This window comes from Papio anubis, chromosome X, assembly GCF_008728515.1.
Source record: "Papio anubis isolate 15944 chromosome X, Panubis1.0, whole genome shotgun sequence".
Taxonomy (NCBI): domain Eukaryota; kingdom Metazoa; phylum Chordata; class Mammalia; order Primates; family Cercopithecidae; genus Papio; species Papio anubis.
The window spans coordinates 107,307,401-107,330,014 of record NC_044996.1 but is presented as its reverse complement, the minus strand read 5'-3'; the positions used below and the strand labels follow the sequence as shown (position 1 = coordinate 107,330,014).

General features: G+C 41.2%; 1 protein-coding gene across 2 annotated transcripts in view; it reads right to left on the bottom strand.

Annotated features, from left to right (window-relative positions):
• The window catches only part of SRPX (sushi repeat containing protein X-linked), a 72,366-nt gene that overhangs the window by 14,178 nt on the left and 35,574 nt on the right, over window positions 1-22,614 (bottom strand). The window contains exons 2-5 of one of the 2 annotated variants that reach the window (XM_003917573.2): window positions 14,956-15,015; window positions 10,747-10,938; window positions 8,451-8,627; window positions 1,376-1,502 (exon numbers count right to left, since the gene is read on the bottom strand). In XM_003917573.2, the coding sequence (XP_003917622.1) occupies window positions 1,376-1,502; window positions 8,451-8,627; window positions 10,747-10,938; window positions 14,956-15,015 (556 nt within the window). The remainder of the gene's footprint in view (window positions 1-1,375; window positions 1,503-8,450; window positions 8,628-10,746; window positions 10,939-14,955; window positions 15,016-22,614) is intronic. The other variant, XM_003917575.2, reaches the window with a different exon arrangement.

The following is a 22,614-nucleotide window of genomic DNA, read 5'->3' as shown; positions in this document are numbered from 1 at the left end:
CCAGGAGAATGGGGTAGAGGTAGGGAAGAAAGCAGAAGATACCATCCCTTTTTTTTTTTTTTTTTTTTTTTTTTGAGACGGAGTCTCACTCTGTCGCCCAGGCTGGAGTGCAGTGGCATGATCTCGGCTCACTGCAACCTCTGCCTCCCGGGTTCATGCCATTCTCCTGCCTCAGCCTCCCGAGTAGCTGGGACTACAGGCACCCGCCACCACGCCCAGCTAATTTTTTTGTATTTTTAGTAGAGACGGGGTTTCACCGTGTTAGCCAGGACGGTCTCGGTCTCCTGACCTCGTGATTCGCCTGCCTTGGCCTCCCAAAGTGTTGGGATTACAGGCGTGAGCCACTGCGCTCGGCCGATACCTTCCCTTTTTTTAAATAAGCATCTGTAAGTATCTGATATGGTCAGGAGTTTTAAAAATAAATTAAAAAGCTTTAAAAGAGATAAATACAGCCAAAAAACAAGGGGTGAAAAAGTTCTGCACTAAACTGTACTCACAGAGCACAAGAGCGACAGCCTCTGGCACCACCTGGGAGACACAGACGGCTTCCCAGTGCAGGTAATGGCCTGGGGGCATGAGTAGGGTCTGGCTGGGCAGGCAATGCGGGTTACTCTATCCCTAAATTAACCAACTGGCTTCCTCTTTCCCCTTCTGCTCCTCCTTCCCTTCTCACCACCCCTTCTTTTAAATTTATTTTATTTTTAATTTTTGTGAGTATGTAGTAGGTATATATTTATGGGGTACATGAGATTTTTTTAAATTTTTTTGAGATGGCATCTCACTCTGTCACCCAGGCTGGAGCACGGTGGCACAATCTTGACTCACTGTAACCTCAGCTTCACGGGTTCAAGCAATTCTCCTGCCTCAGCCTCCCGAGTAGCTGGGATTACAGGTGTGTGCCACCACACCTGCCTAATTTTTGTATTTTTAGTAGAGACAGGGTTTCACCATGTTGGCCAGGCTGGTCTCAAACTCCTGACCTCAGGTGATCCACCTGCCTTGTCCTCACAAAGTGCTGAGATTACAGGCGTGAGCCACCACACCCAGCCAAGATGTTCTGATACAGGCATGCAATGCATAATAATCACATCATTCACCACCCCTTATTTCTCTTTTTTCCTTCAGTAAGGATTTACTGAGTGCTAACTACATGCTAGACACAGTTCTGGGCATTAAGGACATAGCAGTGAACATATTATAATAAAGACAGGTAATCAACAAATACATAGGTGACATATATAGTATATTAGGTAGTGACCATGAGGACCACATCTGAAAGCATAAATAGACCAGCATATATACACTCCCCTACTCTGGGTAGCAAACATCTCACATAAAAGAGACAACATCATTTTATCTGCCAACTTTCACTTACTCAGTAAGAATGCCATCTGCTGTGTCCCTTCCTTCGGGTGTCTCCCAGGATACCCGGACTGTCAGTTTGTTGGGTTCTGCAATGCGTTCTTTCACACTTGGGCACTTGATTCTAGGAGGTTCCATATCTGAAAATATAACCAAAATATTCTCATCATCATCAAGAAATATCTAGTCAAACTGGGGTTCAACATCCAAAGTTTAAAATACCAAAGCCTCTGGGTATTCTCCATTTTCAAAGAGTTTGTTCATCCTATATATTCCCCTTTTCTCCCTTCATAATGCTTTTACTCTCCTGCTAAGTTTTGAAGATTGTTTAAATACTCACATGTGCAGGGCTAAACCTGCAATCAACTGGCCTTGTGAGGTGTCCTGTGGGTAATTCATTAGTTACAGCCTTTCCTCCCCATGCTTCCAAACTCTGCCTACTGATGGCCACATGGCAGTTACTCAGCTGAAACCAGAAGTCATTTGGTTTTAGTGAGTACTTCCTGCTTTGAGGACAGCATCATGGAATATTAGAGAAAGGCACTCTAGCTATCATCTAGTCAGATTCAATTCAAGGCAACAAATTTTTCATGAGTACCAATCTTATCCAAGGCTTCATTCCAACTGCTGGGGTTGGGGGTGCACAAAGGCAAAAGAATCATGTGCTTCTGACATTTCAGGGAATTTGCCATGTACTGGGGGGATTACATTACCCCACATGAAATATAACATGAGGTAGAAAATGACAATGCCCCAGGCAAGGTAAAAGTGAATGCTATGGAGGTATAGAGGAGCCGCCCAACTTTCTCATTTTACAGATGTGCAAACTGAGGCTCAAAGAAATTCAGTGATTTATTTAAGATCACACATGTAGATAATGGCACGGTGAATTATAATCTAAGTCAGAGCACTTGCCACCAGAACAAGTTCTCTCTCTCTTTCTGCTATCTATTATCAACATATTGCTTAATATCTTAAAATAGGCAATGGTCTGTCTGGGTCCATTCTCCCCTTGAACTGCTACTGAACTACACTTATGGTTTTGTGTTCTGGGACAGCAGTTTTACTGTGGCTCTGGACCTCCAAAAGCCTCCCAAATTTCTTCAAGTAGTTTCTCTATGTGGTCATAGGTATGACATCCTCGATAGTCATAACAAGGATGGGTGGTTAATGAGGGCTCGAAGTAAATAAGATGTCAGCTCTACACTGGGTTGCATTTCATCTTATAGCTGAAGTGAAATCACAAGAGGAAGTTCAAATTTCTGCAAATTCTACTTAATGCTTCTGAACAGGTAGAGAATGTATTTAAAGAGAGCATAGCAAATTAAGGACATTCAGCTTCACGTTACTTTACATATCAACTGATAAGTATTAAGTGCTAGTACGGCCTTAATGAAAGTTAAATGTCCTTTTGATTCTGAATGACAGATGTCTTTGAGAGACTAAATGCACCAAGTAAAATTCTTTATATACTTTCTCCTGTGTCTTGTCTAATAATTTCTCATTTTATTTAGGGTAAGAAGTTATGAATAACTTATTAAACAATTTTGCCTTCAGCTATCCAAATTCATTTTCATTCTATGTCATGCTTCAGTGGGGTGTGAACTTAACAGCCTTAATGCACCAATCCTAAATTGAATAACCACCATATTTTGTTGAATCTAAGTCACTCCCAATTGTGAAATGCATCCCTATTTTGGGGATATTAAAAGGTATACAAATACTATGATGAAATGGAAGCTGCCTTAAGTGCATTCAAGATGTTTATTCTCAGTTGCTAAGTTTTTTTGAAAAATAATTTAATTTTTTACTATAATAGGTGAGAGAAGACAAACTTTCATAATTCAGATGAACATTTCACAGAAAGACAAGTATATAATGACTGCCCCCTGCTGGTCAAATAGAGCTGGCAATTACATTATAGAAAGTATATTTATTAGCATATAGATTTCACTGTAAAATTACATTGTGTTACCATATTTTCTTGGAGTGAAAAAGCATGGTCAGAGTGAAAAGCAACTTAGTCTCTGTCAGGTAAACTAAATGTCCGGGTGATAACATTGTTGTTTGTTTTCTGTATCTAGAGGTACTAACAGTGTAAGCACACAGGCTCCAAGATAGGTTATCTGGGTGAAGAATCTCAGAGTTTCCCAAAGCCAGCTTATCTCTAGCTAATCATGATCAGCTGAACTGGCCAAGCTTTTCAGAAACAGTGTTCTTCCAAAGAAGAAACAAGAAGAAATAAATCATTACAAATAATAACTAATGTTGGAGGAATCCTTCCTACATGCCCACCCCATGCTAAGTATCCTCCCTATATTAGTTTACTGAATTTGCACAACCATCCATTAGACTAAGCAGTGTTATTAGCGTCCCCATTTATAGATTGGGAAGAAGCATTTCCTCTCTTTTGGAATTTCTTTGTGGTCTGGGATTTTTAAATGCCATTACATATTTTGAAGTTATTTTAATAAACCAAACCCTTTTGTGTGTCTGCTTGCTGCTGACCTAGTGTTTTCCGCCAACATTTGCACACATACTGTTTTGTGATGGCCTGTCATAGCTTCCACATGAACCCTTGAAGAGTCTCCACAGGACTTGATCCTGACACATTCTCAAGCAGCTGCCTTCTCTCTCAGCTGGTGAGACCAGCTGGTCTGCCCTTCAGCTGCTGCCCCAGAGACCTAAGTCTGTTATTACCCAGATTTGGCCCCAATAGCGTTTTATAAGTTATACATTTCCATGAATGAAAGGAACAAAGTTACTATAGAAACATAATTACTATTCCCTGTTGAATTAAGATGCCTGCAATTTACAAAAATCTTGAAACCTTCAGTGAAAATTCTGGCCTCTGCTCTCTGCCTTATTCATTGGAGATATCTGACAAACTGTCTCCCTTCTCTGTGCTCTAGTTTTCTCTGCGCATATAAAATATGAGAAACAAATATATTGCATTGTATCAACTACTATTTATCTAAGAAGCTGGACTTTTTTTTTTTTGAGACAGGGTCTCACTCTGTCACCCAGGCTGGAGTGCAGTGGTACAATATCAACTCACTGCAGCCTTGACCTCCCAGACTCATGTGATCCTCCCGTTTCAGCCTCCCAAGTAGCTGGGATTACAGGCGTGCACCACCATGCCTGACTAATTTTTTTATTATTTATTTATTTGTTTGTTTATTTTTGTAGAGACAGGGTTTTGCCATGTTGCCCAGGCTGGTCTTGAACTCCTGGGCTCAAGCAATCTGCCTGCCTTAGCCTCCCAAAGTGCTGGGGTGACAGCTGTGAGCCACCAGCGCCCAGCTGAAGCTGAACTATTTACTTGGAAATCCTTGACACATCTAACCAGGTAGGTAGTGGAAAGAAGGAAGAGGTTGAAAAGGACAATGTCTTGGCCAACAGATAACAATAAAATGCAAGGGAAGCGACCCTGTGCCAGTTCCAGACCCAGGCCCTCCAAGAATCTGGTGCCTCCTGCTTTCACTATGTTAAAAGTCAGCTGCCATCTAAAGAAGTCCAATTGACTGGAGAGGCCATGTAGTCAGGATGAGAAATTATAAATGAGAGAGAGAGAGTCAGCCAGACCCCAGTCAGTACAACTTTTCCCAACTGAGGTACCAGACCTGTGAGTGAAGCCATCTTGAATCCTCCAGCTCCACTTGGTCACCTCAGCCATTAGCACACACAGCAGAGATAAGCTGTCCCCACAAAGCTCTGCCCAGCATTCCAACCCACAGAATCTTTGAGCAATAACATAGTTGTTTGGAACCACTAAGTTTTGGGTGGTCTGTTGTGCAGCAACAGATCACTGATGCAAATATAAAATAGTTTGAGTTTGGTGACAGAGAAAGAAAGAGTTCTTTTCAAGGGGGCATAGGAAGCGAGTGACTGCCAAATGCAGAACAAATCTGGCCATTGAAAAGTCACCCAGTTGTTTGCTTCCCCCAGCCAGAGTGTAATCTCTGTGGATGGCTCTGGGAAGTGGTTTCCTCTGTTTGGCACCATACAAAAATCCAGAGAACTTTCCAAAACAGACAAAAGAGGCAAGAAGGGAGGCAATGAAATCCACATTTAAAAGTCATGATCATAGCCGGGTGCGGTGGCTCATGCCTGTAGCTCCAGCTACTCAGGAGGCCAATGTGGGAGGATCACTTGAGCCCGGGAGTTCAAGACCAGCCTGGACGACATAGCAAGAGGCTAGCCTGGGCGACATAATGAGACCTCATCTCTAAAAGTCAACATCTTCACAAGAAAGAAGCCCAAATAAAAATTCATTGGTGATACATTTATATTAGAGAGGGCCACTAAAAGTTGACCTGTTCTGTTTGTACTAACAAATCATGTAAGGGAAAAAGTGAATCAGTATCTCAATCAACAAGTTGCTTTGACACTGAAACTAGCCTCTGAAAGTTTGCAAAAGAATGTGTACTTGTCAACCCAGGAGGAATTTAGCACAATTTAACATCATTTGCAACAATACATGGATACATTTATTCTTAGCCCTACTGATGTTTGCATCAACTGAGCAACGCAATGCAGCCCAGCAATAATGCAATGATCCCATTCCTATGGGTCATTGGGTAAACCAGCTGTGAGACAGCTGGGACACGAGAAATGTATGCCATCAATTTCCATATATTACATCTCCAAAATTTTTTATTCCAGAATTTCATGTGTTAATAAATCTCCACCTATTCTACTCTATAGGAAACAAAAAAATAAGGGAGCATATATATTTATTTAAAAATATGTTTTCCTTGATAGAGAATTAGAACTTAAATGTGTTGTCTGGTCACTTTATTACAATCTGTTCAGCAGGGCAAAAAGGAAAGTTTGTACATTGTCTTTTGTTAAAGCAATTTTAAATGGATACTCTCTGCATGTCAAAAGACCTTTGATGGTTTTTCATTGTCCATGGTTTTTAAAGTATCTTTAATTTGTTTTCTTCCTGTTTTGGCCTAGGAAGAAGTGTTGGTCTAAAGGAAAGATCATGTGTCTACTCAAAATATGGTCTCTATATGAGGACTTGTGATTCCAACTATCCATTGTTCTATCTAAATGCCAACATAACCAAAAATAACTAAAAATGGAAAGAAAGAAAAATATCCCCCCAAAACAATAGTGGTTACATTCTAAGGTTTATTTTCTTCCAGATCAATGCATGTTGTAGCTCTTCAAAGAGTTTACCCTCCTGCAATTTGCAGTATTTTTTTTCCTCCTACATAGACTTATTTTTATCTATATCTGTTTCTGAAATAACCATGAATTTCAGCCCATTGCCAGAGTATGGTCTGTGTAAGAAAATTAATTTTAACTTGTGGCACCTTCAAATTAGCCAGACCACAGAACTGACCACCTCAGAGTCAAAAGTAAGCCCAGTCTTCTCTCTTCCCTCGCAGTCTAGAAGAGAACTGGGACAACTTTCTCACCACTCAGCACAGCTTTGGCCAAGACTGTTGAAGGCTGTGTGGAAATCTGGGAACTACTTAGCCACTATGTGTCAGCTCCTAAAATAGGTTGAAGTTCTGAGTTACGCTCAAGGACCCCCTACCCCTGCCAACACAAAAACAAATTTATTAAAACTATTTTAATATATTAAAGCCAAAAAAATAAATGATACCCCTAGAATAAAATTCACTGGGGACAAACCTCAGCTTGTTTGTCATGAAAATCAAAGAAATAATTGCCTGCTTGCTTTGCCCATTTCTCTCTGTTTTCCTGGGAGCTCTAGGCTCTCTTGTGGATCGCTCTACCCCTTTTTGTCACCCCTACCTAATTGCATGTACAATCCTCCTTCTCCCAAATATGCCTGAACCTTGTCCTGACAAACTGTAATATGAATCTCCTGAATTCGGGGTTCATTCTCTCTCCCTCTGGGAAGGTTCCAGGCCCATCTGGTCCAGCTTAAGACATGCTGTTGCTTTTTTAGAACAATCAGCATTTTCTTTCCATTGTTGCACACAATCTGGAAATTTAAACAGTATGCTCCCTAGAGTACTCTGCCAAAGCTTGCTTAGCAGAAAGATTTTAGAGCTTCTCTCCTCCCACCATCACCTCTGCCCCTTCTAATATGAGGCAGTAGATTCAGTTTTCTTTTTGGTTTGTTTTGAAGAGCTATGCACATACCAAATCACAGAGAGGATATTGAAAGCAACATCTGTGAGGTGCCCCCTGTGGGCAGTGTTACTGGCAGTTAGTGAATAAAATCCAAGGATTCTGCTAAACATCTTGCAAACAAAAAAACAGGGCTCCACAACGAAGAATTATTTGGCCCCAAATGTCCATCATGCTGAGGTTCAGAAACTTTGCCCTAAAGCATCGTTTAGCAGAATCCTAGGCCCTACCCCAGACCTGCTGAATTTAAATCTGCATTTTTCCCAAGGTCCCTAGAGGACTTCGCTGCACAGTAAAGTTTGAGAAGCAGTGCCTTAGGTCAGTGGCTCTTTATTTGAGTGCTTCACAATCCCTGGGATGCTCATTAAAAAACAAAGTGCTGGGTCTGACCCCTAAAGTTTCTGACTCAGCAGGTGGTAGGGGTGGGTTGGTGAAAATTTGCATTTCTAAACAGTTCCCAGGGGGTGCTACTGCTGCTTCTGCTCCCAGGACCACACCATGGGAACCACTCACTGCCCAACAAACCCAGAGGCAAAATATCCAAATCCCTTCCAGCTGAACAAATTGAGTGCTCACTGACCACCAGAGTCAATGACAAAGGAAGTACACTGGGGCGGAAAGACACATAGATGTTCTCTACTGGACTGTCCCTATAGTGTCAATAACTTTGCTCAGGCCCCTGAACTAAAATCGGCAGGTGTATGCCACATCTCTGCCAGCCTGTAGTTGCCTCAATAGCAAACCAAGAAAAAGACAAAAGTCAGATGGAAGCCATCAGCTATGAAGTCAGCTGCAGGATAAACACTGAGGTTAGATCTAGGGCTGAGCCAGAGAACCAGGGATGCTACTGAAAGCAAAGTTACATGCTTAGGCCTTGCAGGAGGAATAGTGATGCTCCCTTTACAATCCACGATACGAACACCCCCTGCTCCTCCCAAAGCAAGTGCCTCTTGAGGGCTGTGGCATTTTCTTACCCACACAGGAGGCTGGCCGACCGCTCCAGGCCTTGTTGTCCATACATGTAACGGTCCGCTCCCCTTTCAACGTGTATCCTGGTGAACAGTAATACTCACACCGGGAGTTAAAGTAGGCACCATCTACACACTTAAACCCTCCATTTGCTGGCATGGCAAGGGTAGGACATCGCTTTTCTGAAAATGAGAAAAATCAGATATTCAGTATTTCTTAGTTTTTGTCTGTAGAGTTTCGTTTCAGAGTCTAGAAACTGAAAGCATGGGGTGAAAAGTTAATTTAAATATGACAAGGCCGGGCGCAGTGGCTCATGCCTGTAATCCCAGCACTTTGAGAGGACGAGGCAGGTGGATCACCTGAGTTCGGGAGTTCGAGACCAGCCTGATCAACATGGAGAAACCCCATCTCTACTAAAAGTACAAAATTAGCCAGGCGTGGTGGTGCGTGCCTGTAATCCCAGCTACCCGGGAGGCTGAGGCAGGAGGATGGCTTGAACCCAGGAGGCGGAGGTTGTGGTGTGCCGAGATTGCGCCATAGAACTCCAGCCTGGGCAACAAGAACAAAACTCTGTCTAAATAAATAAATAAATAAATAAAATGGAATTTAAGAAACAACAGATGGTTTTATGTCACACAGAAGAGACAAAGTTTCATGTCACACTGGCTTGGGTTGGCAACCCGGCTAAGCCACTATCTTAGGTTGAGCTTCCCAGAAGCTGATTCTGAGATACGGATTTCTGTGCCTGAGGTTTAGTAAGAAAGTGCTCCCAGGGAGACTAGTGAGCGGGTGAGGAAAGCAGAACAGGGAAGGGGAGAAAGCCAGGCAACATGAGATCTCAGGCAAAGTCAGCAGCAGCCTGATCCCACAGGGAAGCTCTGGCGTGTGAATGACAGCTCATTCTGCCCTGCCCCCAGGCAAGGAGGCTGGGCTTTCATAATTCTTTACCAGTCAGTCATTGGGCAGCTACAGGCTGCTCGCAGGAGATGCTCTCTCTTGTGAAAAGAGAACGAGAGTGAGAGAGAGAGGCAGAGACAGAGAGAGAGAGAGAGAGAGAGAGAGCGGGAGCAGTTGTCTGAAGGAGCAGTCTTCTGAATAGGTTGAAGTTGCAAGTCTTTAAGAGCAAAGTACTCAGAAGCTGGGTACTGGATACACACAACTAGGAAAAGGCATTGAGGAGATCTGGGTAGAGCAGATTGTCCACTACAGTCACCCAGTTGCAGAGTCTGCATAGTCTTGATGACATGGCTGCAGCCTTGAAACCTCGGTTTCCCCGACAATGAAATTAACATAATGGCACCCATATTGATAGTGTTACTGTAAAAATTAAATGTATGTGAAATTCTTGGCAAACCATAAGTGTTCAAAAAGTGGTGGCTGTTTTGAATACCAAAGACATCTAAAGTGTGCTTCAACAATGCTGTACCACTTGCAGTTTTCCAAATGAGATATGACTTGTCATGAAGCTAAAAGCCAGCCCCTGAAATGCTACTCCTCTAATCTTCTCCCCTGAGGCACACTCACTTTCATAAATAAGCATCACTTCTTCTGTGACTCTTTCCTGCCTCCCTAAGCCCCACTGCTTGGAAGAACACTTCTTTTTTTTTTTTTTTTTTTAGAGACAGAGTCTCCCTCTGTCACCCAGGTTGGAGTGCAGTGGCGCCATCTCGGCTCACTACAACCTCCGCCTCCTGGGTTCTAGCAATTCTCCTTTCTCAGCCTCCTGAGTAGCTGGGATTACAGGCGCATGCCGCCACACCTGGCTAATTTTATGTATTTTAGTAGAGACAGGGTTTCACCATGTTGCTTAGGCTGGTCTCGAACCCCTGAACTCAGGCAATCCACCCGCCTCAGCCTCACAAAGTGCTGGGATTACAGGCATGAGTCACCACGCCCGGCCGGGAGAGCACTTCTTTAATCTGCTACTGACTTAGTACCCTTCTTGTACTTATCTCTCAGATGACACCTCTGCCTTGCTAGAACCTCTTCATGGCAGGACCCACGTGTGTCTTATTTGTTTCTAAATCCCCAACACCTCTTCAGGATCCAGCACTAACTGAACAAATGTAACTCATTTTCTGAACAATGGTCTTCTCTCACCTTTTCTCAAACAGCTGATCATATCATTCTCTCTGAGAGGAGCCATCGCACTTCCACTATATCTTTAGAATCCCCCTATTGTCCCCCTGCTCATAAAGAGAATTTTCCTCATCCATGTTCGGTGAAAATCCTCAATCTTGGAGCAAAAGAACGTTGGCTCTGGTCATCCCTGAGGACCCAACACAGAGCTGGCCTACTTACGTTTGCAGATGACCTTGTCAGACCATCGTTTGTTTGACTGGCAGATCAGTAGCGAAGAGCCATGCAGCTCGTAGCCCTTCTGGCAGCGAATGTCGCACCTGGTTCCCAGGGCTGTTTTGTAGTATCCTCCTTGAGGGGCCCTGCAGTATACATCTCCATACTTCACCTTGATGGGGGAGCACCACGGGGTATCTACAAGTAGCAGAAACAAGAGAGGAGATAAATACGAGTAGCAGAAACAAAAGAGGAGATAAATACGAAATGACACTTTCAGAAAATGTGTCCCCTTACTCTCACTGTCCCAGGCTGGCTACATTCCAAATTGTGGACCTTCAATTAGTGCCCCATGTTTTCTTAGGTGTCTCTGGGTAGGGAGGTTATAATCATGGGACTAAGTGTCGGATATATCTGAACATGAATCTGAGTTCCTCTATAACTAACTGTGTGATCTTAGACAAGTTAGCTAACCTCTCTGAATCAATAACTATACTTATGCCATAGTGCTGTTATAAGGACTAAATAAAAATTGCATATCAAGCAGCTAGCCCAGTGCCTAGCACATAGTGTATGTTCAATAAATGCTTGTTCTTTTTTAGTATTTCCCTTAGCTAGATACATAAGATTTTTTTTATTTTTATTTTTTAGATAATTCTTTCAAGAGCAATTGATGTCATACATAGTGGCGGGGATTCAATAATTGGTTGATTTGCATTTCTTCTAAGCTGTATGCACATTCTCTCTAAAATGTTGTAATACTGACATTAATCTAAATAATGCTACAATTTCCAGGTTTTTGCAACAATATATAAATTTGGCCTAAAGTCAAAGAACCATTGCTCTCCATAGGGAAGTGTCCCCAGTTATGCCCCATTTCGGTAACAGGGTGACACCCTCCCCAGATGACAAAGTTGCACGTGTTTTGATTTTGGTCTCACAGTTGCCCAAAGCACAGCTAGGATGAAATGAATAAATCAGAGCCTCCCTGTTGTGCTTTTGAAATGTTATCTTTGAGATCCACAAAATGTAAGGGTAACACTAACTCCTTGGTGGATAAGTTCCTACAGCAGCCACTGCCCCAATGTCCCACAATCGATTGGGGAACAGTGAGGAGTTCACTAAAGTCTGCCAGGCTCTCAATGCCATGAATAGGAGCCACTTCCCTGCAGCTGCCTGGCTCATCACTCCAACCCAGCACCTGAGCTGTCAGTGAGTGAGGTAAGACCGCCATCATGTGGCCAGGAAAGAGCACAGACCCCTGTTTTACTTTCCCAGGAATTCCCTTCTGAGGATATGCCTCCAACTGCCTCTCAGTTACAAAAACCAACAGTTCTGGCCACGTCTTATGCATAGACCACTGTTTTACTTTTGCCTTCACATTTCCTTCAGCTAATACTTTCTCTTTTTTTTTTTTCTTTTGTAGAAACAGGGTCTCACTCTGTCACCCAGACTGGAGTATAGTGGCATGATCATTGCTCACTGCAGTCTCGGCCTCCTAGGCTCAAGTGGTCCTCCTGTCTCAGCTTCCCAAGTAGCTGGAACTACAGGCACGCACCACCGTGCCTGGCCTGGCTAATACTTTCATCATATAATGTTTTGCAGACAGCTGCAAGTGAGTCCTAAACTCAAGACTCAAGTAATCTTCCCTGGACTTTCTAGGTAAAAGTGATGTCCTGAAGGCTTAACTAGAACTGATTAAATTTGACCATGTGGATATAAACTTGCAGGAGCTCACATAAGGCCTAAAGAACTTCCTTGAATAAAGTTTCCTTCCTCTAAGGGTTTACAGATATAATCTGTATGTACTACACATATTTGTGATATACAGTACTCCCCCTTTGCCCACAGGGGATATTGGATACCTGAAGCCTTGGATAGTACTCAACGCTATATATACTGGGTTTTTTTCTTATACAAACATACCTATGATGAAGTTTAATTTATAAATTAGACATGGTAAAAGATTAACAATAAGTAATAATAATATAGAACAATCATAACAATATACTATAATGAAAGTTATATGAATGTACTGTCTCTCTCTCTCAAAATATCTAATATTTTTGGGCTGAGGTTGACTGAAGGTAAGTGGAACCTTGGAAAGTGAAACCACAGATAAGGGGGAACTACTGTATGTATAGATATGACCTGCTTATACATACATCACAAATTCACTCCATCAGTATGAATATATGATGGTATTCCAAGCAAAATAATCAAAAGCCATGATTGCCACATACCAAGAGTGTCGTAAATGTTGGTTACATTTAATTGTCTTTCCTATTTTACTTTAATTCAAAAACACTTTGTGCTAGACACTGTGCAGGGGCCTCAGGATCTAAAACTAAACCCTCAGTTAATAATGGCTTGCCTCTAGCTTTTAAAATTAAAAAAACTTGGCCAGGTGCGGTGGCTCACGCCTATAATCCCAGCACTTTGGGAAGCCAAGGTGGATGGATCATCTGAGGTTAGGAGTTCGAGACCAGCCTGGCCAATATAGTGAAACCACCGTCTCTACTAAAAATACAAAATTAGCTGGGCGTGGTGGCGTGTGCCTGTAGTCCTAGCTACTCGGGAGGCTGAGGTAGGAGAATCACTTGAACCTGGGAGGCGGAGGTTACAGTGAGCCGAGATCGCACCACTGCACTACAGCCTGGGTGACAGAGTGAGACTCCATCTCAAAAAATAATAATAATAATAATAAATAAAACTTAAATTTTATTGTATAAAGTGTACAACATGATGTTTTGATATACTTATACATACTGAAATGATTGCTACCAGTAAGCAATTTAACTGACAATAGAAGCAATGCCCCAAGAAAATGTATTCTTAAACATTCAGGGTAAGTTCTAGGGCAAGCACACATTTTGGCCATCTGGTCTACCTGTCACATTTGCAATGCTGTGAGGTGACGATGGACGTGAAAAACAATGACCTGAGGGTAACTAGGCAACCCCTGCTATAGATGTGAAGGGTCATCTGTGCATGCATGTGTTTTAGGAAGATTTTTCAACAAGGGACTCAAAGAAAAAAAAATCTAAACCCATAAATAGTTAAGAAGTTTTATGAATTAGAACATTTCTTTACCACAAACATCTGATTAACATATTGGTGCTTTGCTTGATTGGTTAATTTCTGAGGCTATGAAGATAGAAACTATAGGTAGGAATGAGTACTTGCATTCAGATGTCACAAACAAATGTGGTAGGTGGTGGGAAGCACACCTGGACATAAGCACCAGGCACCAGTCATTATATTGGAAATATTATTGACTTGTGTAGAAAACAACTGAAGGACATCTCCAGCCAAAAGCTGTCCAGTCCTACCCTGATTCTCCTGTATCTGAGACACATCACAACAAACAAGGGCCACGTCCTCATCCCAGGAATTAGGACAAATTTCCAGGGCAAAATGCCACAGTGGAACTTTGTTAACCTTTTTTTTTTTTTTTTCTTCTTCAAATTCTTCCTCCAGTGTAAGAGGAACTAGATTCAGAGCGAAAGCATCTCTCAATTTACCTTCATTTCTCCCAGGTTTCCCTAAACTTCAGAGAAATGTTTCACCAGTAGAAATATTTGTGGACCTACTTACCTGAGTCTGCATAGAAGGTTCTTGTTTAGGCTTTTTATACCTGCGGAGGGGGTGGATTGCTGCGAATATGTAGAGATGGAGTTCTTTATCATTAAGTTAAGTTTCATTTGAGCAACATACTTTAACATACCGTTTCAGGAGCCATGCTGGGCTCAGAAAGAGCACGATGAAATGAGCTTATGAAAATCAAGTTTTCTCATTCCCCATTCATCTTAGTACATTATCAGCACTTGGTCCAGATTTGACCTTGGGGGGTTTACTCTGGATGATTCTGGCTGTAATGTGTGAATTAGGCAGAACTCATGGCTTGATTTTCACTTTCATCAGCTACAGCTGCCTTTGCAGAAGTGAGGACAGTAAAGAAACTTATGAGAATAAAATGACCATTGGGATGCTGAAAGACAGCATTTCAGAGATTTCCAACGCATTTTGTTTTATTTCCTTTTTTAAAAAAAGGGAGTATATATATATTTTTTTAAAAAAATACTTTTTCCTTGATAGATAATTAGAACTTAAATGTGTTGTCTGGTCACTTTATTACAATCTGTTCTGCAGGGCAAAAAGGAAAGTTCTCCTGGCATCAGCAGGTCCTCATTAGCACACAAGCAAAGCATTCACCTTTATATCTAGGGTGTGAATACCCGACTTCATCGTCTTCTAGTGGTGAGTCTCCCGATCCTACAATAAAAAAGAACAGAAACTGCAGCAAGAAAAGCCACATAGTATGGACGCATATTTCAAAGCATTGCTTTGCCACAGACCATGCAGGAGATGCTATTAGAACGCAGAGCCAAGAGCAAAAGCTTCTGTGGCCATTCATGAAGGAACAAACAGGGGATCTCTCAGAGTAAAACTGGCTGAGCTGAGATTGCCAAAAACCAATCAAAATGAGCCTCAAACTGTTTTGGAATCACCATATGCCAAGTGAAATTCTGGAAGAGGGAAATAGAGAGAGTCAACTTCACTCTGAGAAGATGCCAATGTATATGAATCTCATGCCAGGGGAGATGCAATAAAATGTGTGCATCAGATACAGTCCACAGTTTCCCCAGCGGTCAAAGAAAACCCAGTAGAACTGGGTGTTTATGGTACCTGAAAACAGGTCCATCTTGTGAACTAAATTTAAATGGAAGATAAGGAGGTAAATCAAATGTCTTATCTTAATGACAAAAGAAACACAAAATTGCCTCTACATACAGTATTTGTAGGAAATGAGGTCTGAAACAGACTGTGTGCTTATTTAGAACCTCTCATGAAGGTATGGCTTAAGTAAAATTTCCTTTTTCTTTTCTTTTTCTTTCTTTTTTTTTTTTTTGAGACAGAGTCTCGTTCTGTTGCTAGGCTGCAGTGCAATGGCGTGATCTCGGCTCACCGCAACCTCCGCCTCGGGTTCAAGCGATTCTCCTGTCTCAGCCTCCTGAGTAGCTGGGATTACACGCATGTGCCACCATGCCTGGCTAATTTTGTATTTTTAGTAGAGACAGGGTTTCTCCATGTTGGTCAGGCTGGTCTCAAACTCCCGACCTCAGATGATCTTCCTGCCTCGGCCTCACAAAGTGCTGGGATTACAGGCATGAGCCACCATGCCCAGCCAGTAAAATTTCTTAATGAGTGTTGCTACCAATAAAAACCACGGCCTCAGAGAGAACGTCTGTGTATTATTTTAATTTAACTCATTTGCAAGTTGGAGCTGAATGGTTTTTAGAATATTAAATATTGAATTCCAGTGAGCAGTAAATCCTTAATCCTTGAAGTAGTAGCAGGTGCCAAACTTCAAAACTATAATCTTAAATTCAGAGAACTTCCCTCCAGACTTCACAGTCTATTCAATGACTAGAGTTAGCTCTATCTTGGTCACGCATTTAGCTGTAGTTACCTGCCACCACTCCACTGTGAGGTTATTCAAATCCCCATGCAGCTAATGAGTAATGGTCCCTGTTCCACTTGTGCTCTGGATGAGAGATGTAGAGTGTGGAAACAGAAAGTGGGGAGGAGATGAGGGCTGGACTGTGTCCATTAGGAAAAGACCCACAACTACAGAAGCCCAATTCTGTATTCTCCTTAGATGCAGATTTCTTCATCTTGTCTCTGCACACCCAGATGTGTACAAAATTACAAACTATTCATTATTGCATATTAAAAAAATGAGCACTGCGGCCAGGCACAGTGGCTCATGCCTATAATCTCAGAAACTAGGGAGGCTGAGGTGGGAGAATTACTTGAGCCCAGGAGTTCAAAAAACAGCCTGGATAACATAGGGAGAACCTATCTCAAAAACAAAACAAAACAAAACAAAACAAAAAACCATGAAAACCAGGAAAGCTACCTAACAACGTGAATCAAAAGCCTATGCTCAAACCCTTTGATCAAGTCATTCCACTTTTAGGAATCTACCCAAGGAAATAGTTGAACTGCATGTCTGCATGTGAACCTTCAATCATTCCAATTTAAAAAAAAAAAAGACAAAAAACAAACAAAAAAAACCAGATACACGAGAAGCAAACTTTCTCCCCCCGCCCAGCCCTCCAACACACATATACACACACACATACATTTTGCCCTCAGTTGTCATCCTGGTTAACTTGTCTACAGCATTTACAGCATTTACTATGAATGACTACCCATTCATTTCATGAAACTCTCTTCTGCAGTGGCTTCCAAATGACGACAGTTTCCCGATTTTCTTCCTCCTTTCTAAACAGACTCTCTGGACAGCACATCTAGATCAGCATGCCATTTGGACATAAGTATTTCCCAGGAATCCAGTATTGGTCCTTTACACATCTCCAGACTATTTTTCTGGGCCATCTCACTCCCATACTTGCCTCAAACCATTCCTCATGTACTGATGACAAATCCATTGTTTCTAGTCTTGAACTGTCTCCTAAAAAGGCAGTTTAGAATCTTCAACTGTTGCCTGCATATCTCCATACTCACACTCAACCTGCTCAAAACCAGATTCCTTTTCTTATCACCAAAGCTGTGCATCCCCCAGTGTTTCCCATTTCAGCAAACAACCATCTTCCAGCTAGTCTGCCACATGGAAAATCTCAGCCTTTTTTTCTTCTATCTTCTTCATCTACCACATTCTAAGATAGGAATTAACTTAAATATCCAACTACAAGAAATGGTCATATTATGATCCATTCATAACATAATAATGTTCATTTTGAAGCGGTTTCTTAACATGGGAAAATATTATAGACTGCTGAATGAATAAAGAATGAAGCATAACCCCCAAAATGCAAAAATGCATTAAGAAAGATTTTAAAAGATGGCAAAGCTCATTTGTGAGAACAACAATATGGATGAATAAAACTAAAATAATATTGTAAGCAAAGTTGGTCCCAGAAGACTATATACTATATATATGATTCCCTTTTTATAAAGTTCAAAAACTTCTAACACTAAATTGTTGGGAAATACAAAGATACGTATGGTAATTTTTAACAAAGCAAGGAGATCTCTTACCCTTTCCTAACCCTCTATTCTTGAACAATCGAGTTCTAAGACCTTTAGAGCAAGGCAGACATCTGTACCAGAAAGGATAGGGAAGCATGGTAGGCCAGAATAGGATGTCAGAGCCCAAACAGGGCATAGAGGGAAAACAGGGGCAAAGAGAGAATGCACATGGGCGGATAGCACAGCAGGAGCATCACAGATGAGTAAGATAAGGAGGGTTTTCACATGGGTAAGGCGGAAGAAAGCCTGGCATTGGGTTGGAAAGTACAGTTTCTAGATTCCCTTATCCCTAGGTTGTGAAAGGGTCTACTTTTAGTGATTTGGAAGGAATCAAAGGGAAGGAACTCTTTTCTGCAGTTGTTCATGCAGAAAATAGGCTTCAGCAGATGTGAGTGTTGTCAACTGTGCCCACTGTCCCCTCATCAGTTTTGTGTGGTAGGGAAGATGGTGATGTTGGCAGTGGTGATAGTCACGGCAGCAACAGTTTCCTAGCCTGAGTGATAAGAGGAGTTTCTGGCATCTGGACTGAAGTCATGGTGCCATTTGACCTTGAATGCAGACTTCTTGACTTCCATTGTTTCAGCCCTTCCAATTTTGTGAGTACCTTATTTCCTGCATTAAATGTTTTTTTGTGTAAAATACCTAGAGAGGATTCTGTTTCCTATACTAAACTTAAGAGATATTTAAGCAAATCCAATTAAGAAATGAATACATAGTTTTATAGCTTTCTCTTAGTAACTGGACACTACCCTAACACAGGGCACACTGCTTTCTACCCACAAGTCTTTTGTAGATAAGAGAGGGGACTTTTATGTGAACATAGATGAGTAAGGAGGAAAAAGCAAAAAAAAAAAAAAAAACCTGCTAAAGTCAAACTTACTCTTTTTCCGAATTGGTCTATCTACTAAGCTAAATGCAATCTGATTTCTGTGCAACTGAATTCACATGGGAAAGGAAATAACACACACTAAGTGCCTTTGATATATGTACTATGCTAGGCAATTTCTATGCACTGTCTCATTAAATCTATACAATAACACTGGCCAGTTGGTACTATTTTAGATTTATCAGTAGGGAAACTAAGTCTCTAAGGTCTTTAACTACTTGTCCAAGGTTATGCAGCCAGTAAGCGGTAAATCAGGGATTCAAATCCTGTCTGCCTGGCCTTCAAATCTATCATTCTTTTTTCACTAGGCCTTACTGCCTTCTGCTCCTACAATTTCAAAGAAATGAGATAGCTGGCTTTGGGATCACTGATAGGCAAACAGCAAATGGCTTCTTCAGTAGTGTGAGAACAAGTATGCCAAGAGTGGGTCCCACAGAAGCAAAATGAAGAATCCATGTGTAGCAGAAGCTGCTGGTTGTCTGTCCAGCAGCCATTCTCCCATTCCTTCTTACTAAAAGATCACAGGTTGTGTTCAGCAGCAATGTGTCCCTCCCCAAAAGATGAACCATGATGACTCTAAGTCAAAAAATTAATTCCCCTTTTCCAGGAATTGCTCCAGGGATAAGCGTGTAACCCAATATTGGACAATGGCAAGTAAAACGAAGTCTGCTTGGGGTGGGGGGAGGGAGCTTATAGGAAAGATTTTCTTCCTGATAAAAGAGAAAACTGCACGAGGAGAAGAGTTTTCCCTCTTTTCTCCCTTTCAGCTTTGGAGGCTATTGTGTAAGGATAAATGTCTGAAGCTGGAGCAGCCATTTTGCAACCACAAGGTAAGATGTCGCAGGACTAAAGATTTTCAGTTGAGGATGGCAAAGTGGATAGATAAAAACAACCTAGGATCTTGGATGACCTCACTAGACTACAACATCAACCTAGATGTCTTACCTCCACAATTCTTTTTAGGTCAACAATAAATATCCTTTCAATTTAAGCCACTGTGAGTTGCATTGTTACTTGCAACTGTATGCATCTAAACTGATCCACAAATGAATAAAAATTTTCCTGTGTATTCTTGAGATATATATATATATATATATATATATTTTTTTTTTTTTTTTTTTTTGGAACCCAGGGGGTCACACGCTCACCAGGCTGGAGTGCAGTGGTGTGATCCCAGCTTACTGCAGACTCCATCTCCTGAGTCCAAGAGATTCTCGTGCCTCAGCCCCCTGAGTAGCTGGGATTACAAGTATGCACCACCACGCTCAGCTAGTTTTTGTATTTTTACTAGAGACAGGGTTTCACCATGTTGGCCAGGTTGGTCTCGAACTCCCGACCTCAAGTGATCTGCCCGCCTCAGCCTCCCAAAGTGCTGGGATTACAGGCGTGAACCACTGCTCTTGGCCTTGATAGATGTTTTTTAAGTGAAAAGAAAATAAATGGGTATTAGCTGCCACTCTCAGAAAATTTCCAGTTTATTTTCAGCCTGAGCTCATATATTAACTTCTATAAAAATATGATGACTAGTCTGCAAAATAGACACCCTGAAAGATACAATAAGTTCAAAGACAGACTCACTTATGTTCAGTAGACTGTACTTACTAAAGCAGCAGAGGAGATTTATGTACATTGGGGAAAGATTTTCCCCACCATTAAAATTTTTCAAAAGGAAAGAAAATAGAGAAAGAAGTTGGGGAGGAGGGGAGAAGGGAGGTTTCCTAGTAAACTTTTCTTTATTTACAAAAGGCTGTCCCTCTAGAATTCTGCTAATTGAGGTTTTATTATGACATAACTATTAATCAGTCTACATATGGTTCAGATTACCACTCTGGAAAGAATGCTTCAGTGTTTCTTCCACACAAATACAAATTGTACGTTGGCTCAGAAATCAGAAACTCAGAGCCATGTAGCATTCTGTCTCTCAGCCATACCTGGAGCCAACTGCATTTATAATTCTGCTCTCCTTGCAAAAACTTTCTCTAATTCAACAGATTTTCAAAGAAATAGCCACTCTTTTTTTTTCCAAAGTTCAAAGGAGGGTCTTCCTGGCCTACGGAATCCCACCCATTCATTCTGAATGTCCAGGTAGATAAGATCATCGAGGCACCAAAGTCACTCTTAAGTAACACTTATTATATGTATTGAAATTACATCAGGAGTCTAGATTTTTGAAGGCCACTAAAATGTTCCTGCTACCACACCATAAGGTTTCTCATTGCAAGGTGGGGATGTGGTAGAGATTTAAGACGAATGGAAAACTCTGCAAATTTGCTAAAACTACATATTTCTTTATCGATTATAATACCTGACCCAAATTGGTAGATTTGCTGGCTCTGTATTATAATTTTAGTTCAAAGTGTTGGGTTTTTTAGTCATTTTGAAGACAGTTCTTCATTCTTTATATTTTGTTTCTCCCCTCATCATTATTCTAAATATAATTTTAATATTGTCAAAAAGAAGCATATTTAATAGTAAATTGCACCATCAATTTTATACTGAAAGTCAATGGGAAAATAAAATTCACTTTGCAGTAAGGTTTCTTAACCTGAGGATCATGGCCTACTACAGAATTAATGAAAGGGCTTTGGAGGGCCCACGAACCCCTTGTAATTGAACATGTTTTTTGGTACATGCTTTTGATACATGCCTTTTGGTACTAGCATGCTTTTTCTAGGAGAAAAAGATGCTAGCTTTCAGTAGATTTTAATAAATGTTAAGAGTCATGATCTTTTTTTTTTTTTAAAAGATTCTTTTTTTTTTTTTTTGAGACGGAGTCTTGCTCTGTCACCCAGGCTGGAGTGCAGTGGCCGGATCTCAGCTCACTGCAAGCTCCACCTCCCGGGTTCACGCCATTCTCCTGCCTCAGCCTCCCGAGTAGCTGGGACCACAGGCACCACCACCTCGCCCGGCTAGTTTTTTGTATTTTTTAGTAGAGACGGAGTTTCACCAGATTAGCCAGGATGGTCTCGATCTCCTGACCTTGTGATCCGCCCGCCTCGGCCTCCCAAAGTGCTGAGATTACAGGCTTGAGCCACCGCGCCCGGCCTAAGAGTCATGATCTTACAGCATTCTTTATTGTTAAGCATGTTAGAATATTTACTGAAGAAGCATGTAGTGTCTTTCTTTTTGATATTTAACTCATTTTAGTGTGGGGGAGAGAGAAGCAGATATGATTTTTAAAAGGATAAATGCTTATCATACTGGTTTCCTCTAGATTAGTGCTGTCCAATGGAACTTTCTGCAATGATGGAAATATTCTTTATCTGTACTGTCAAATAGGGCAGCCACTAGTCCCATGTGGTTATTAAGCATTTAAAATGTGGCTAGTAAAACAAGAGAAGTGAATGTTTTTATTTCATTTAATTTTAGTTAATTTACATTTACATTTAAATAGCCACATGTGGTTAATAGCTACCATACTGGATAGCAGAGTCCTAGACCTAACATTTTAAAAGTATTCTGTGGAGATAAATCACGTCTATAAATTGCTCAGTGGTGGGAACCATGTCTAATTTACCTTGTATACCCAGTGTATGATTCAGAATTGGTAGAAATGTTGGAGAAAAGGAGAAAAATCTGCCTTAAGTTTCTTGCAACACATAAACTGTGGCCTCATGCTTATAATTTTGGATGGTTTTATTCTAATCAGTCCAGCTTCAGTATATAAATTTAAACTGTGACAATACTGCAGATTTGGATGTTTAGAAAAGGGTATTTTGTACTATTGGAAGCCATAGGGTGTTTGTTTGTGGGAGCCAGATGATTTAGTGCTAACAAATGATCTGCCAACGGATTACAGAGCAGCTGTGGTACAGAACAGAGGACATTTGAATAGCTTCTGAACAAAGATCAAATCCAAGACACTGCCAGAAAAACATGATTTAAAGATGAAGGCAAAAATACGGCTGTAAAATCCTTTGTTAAATCAT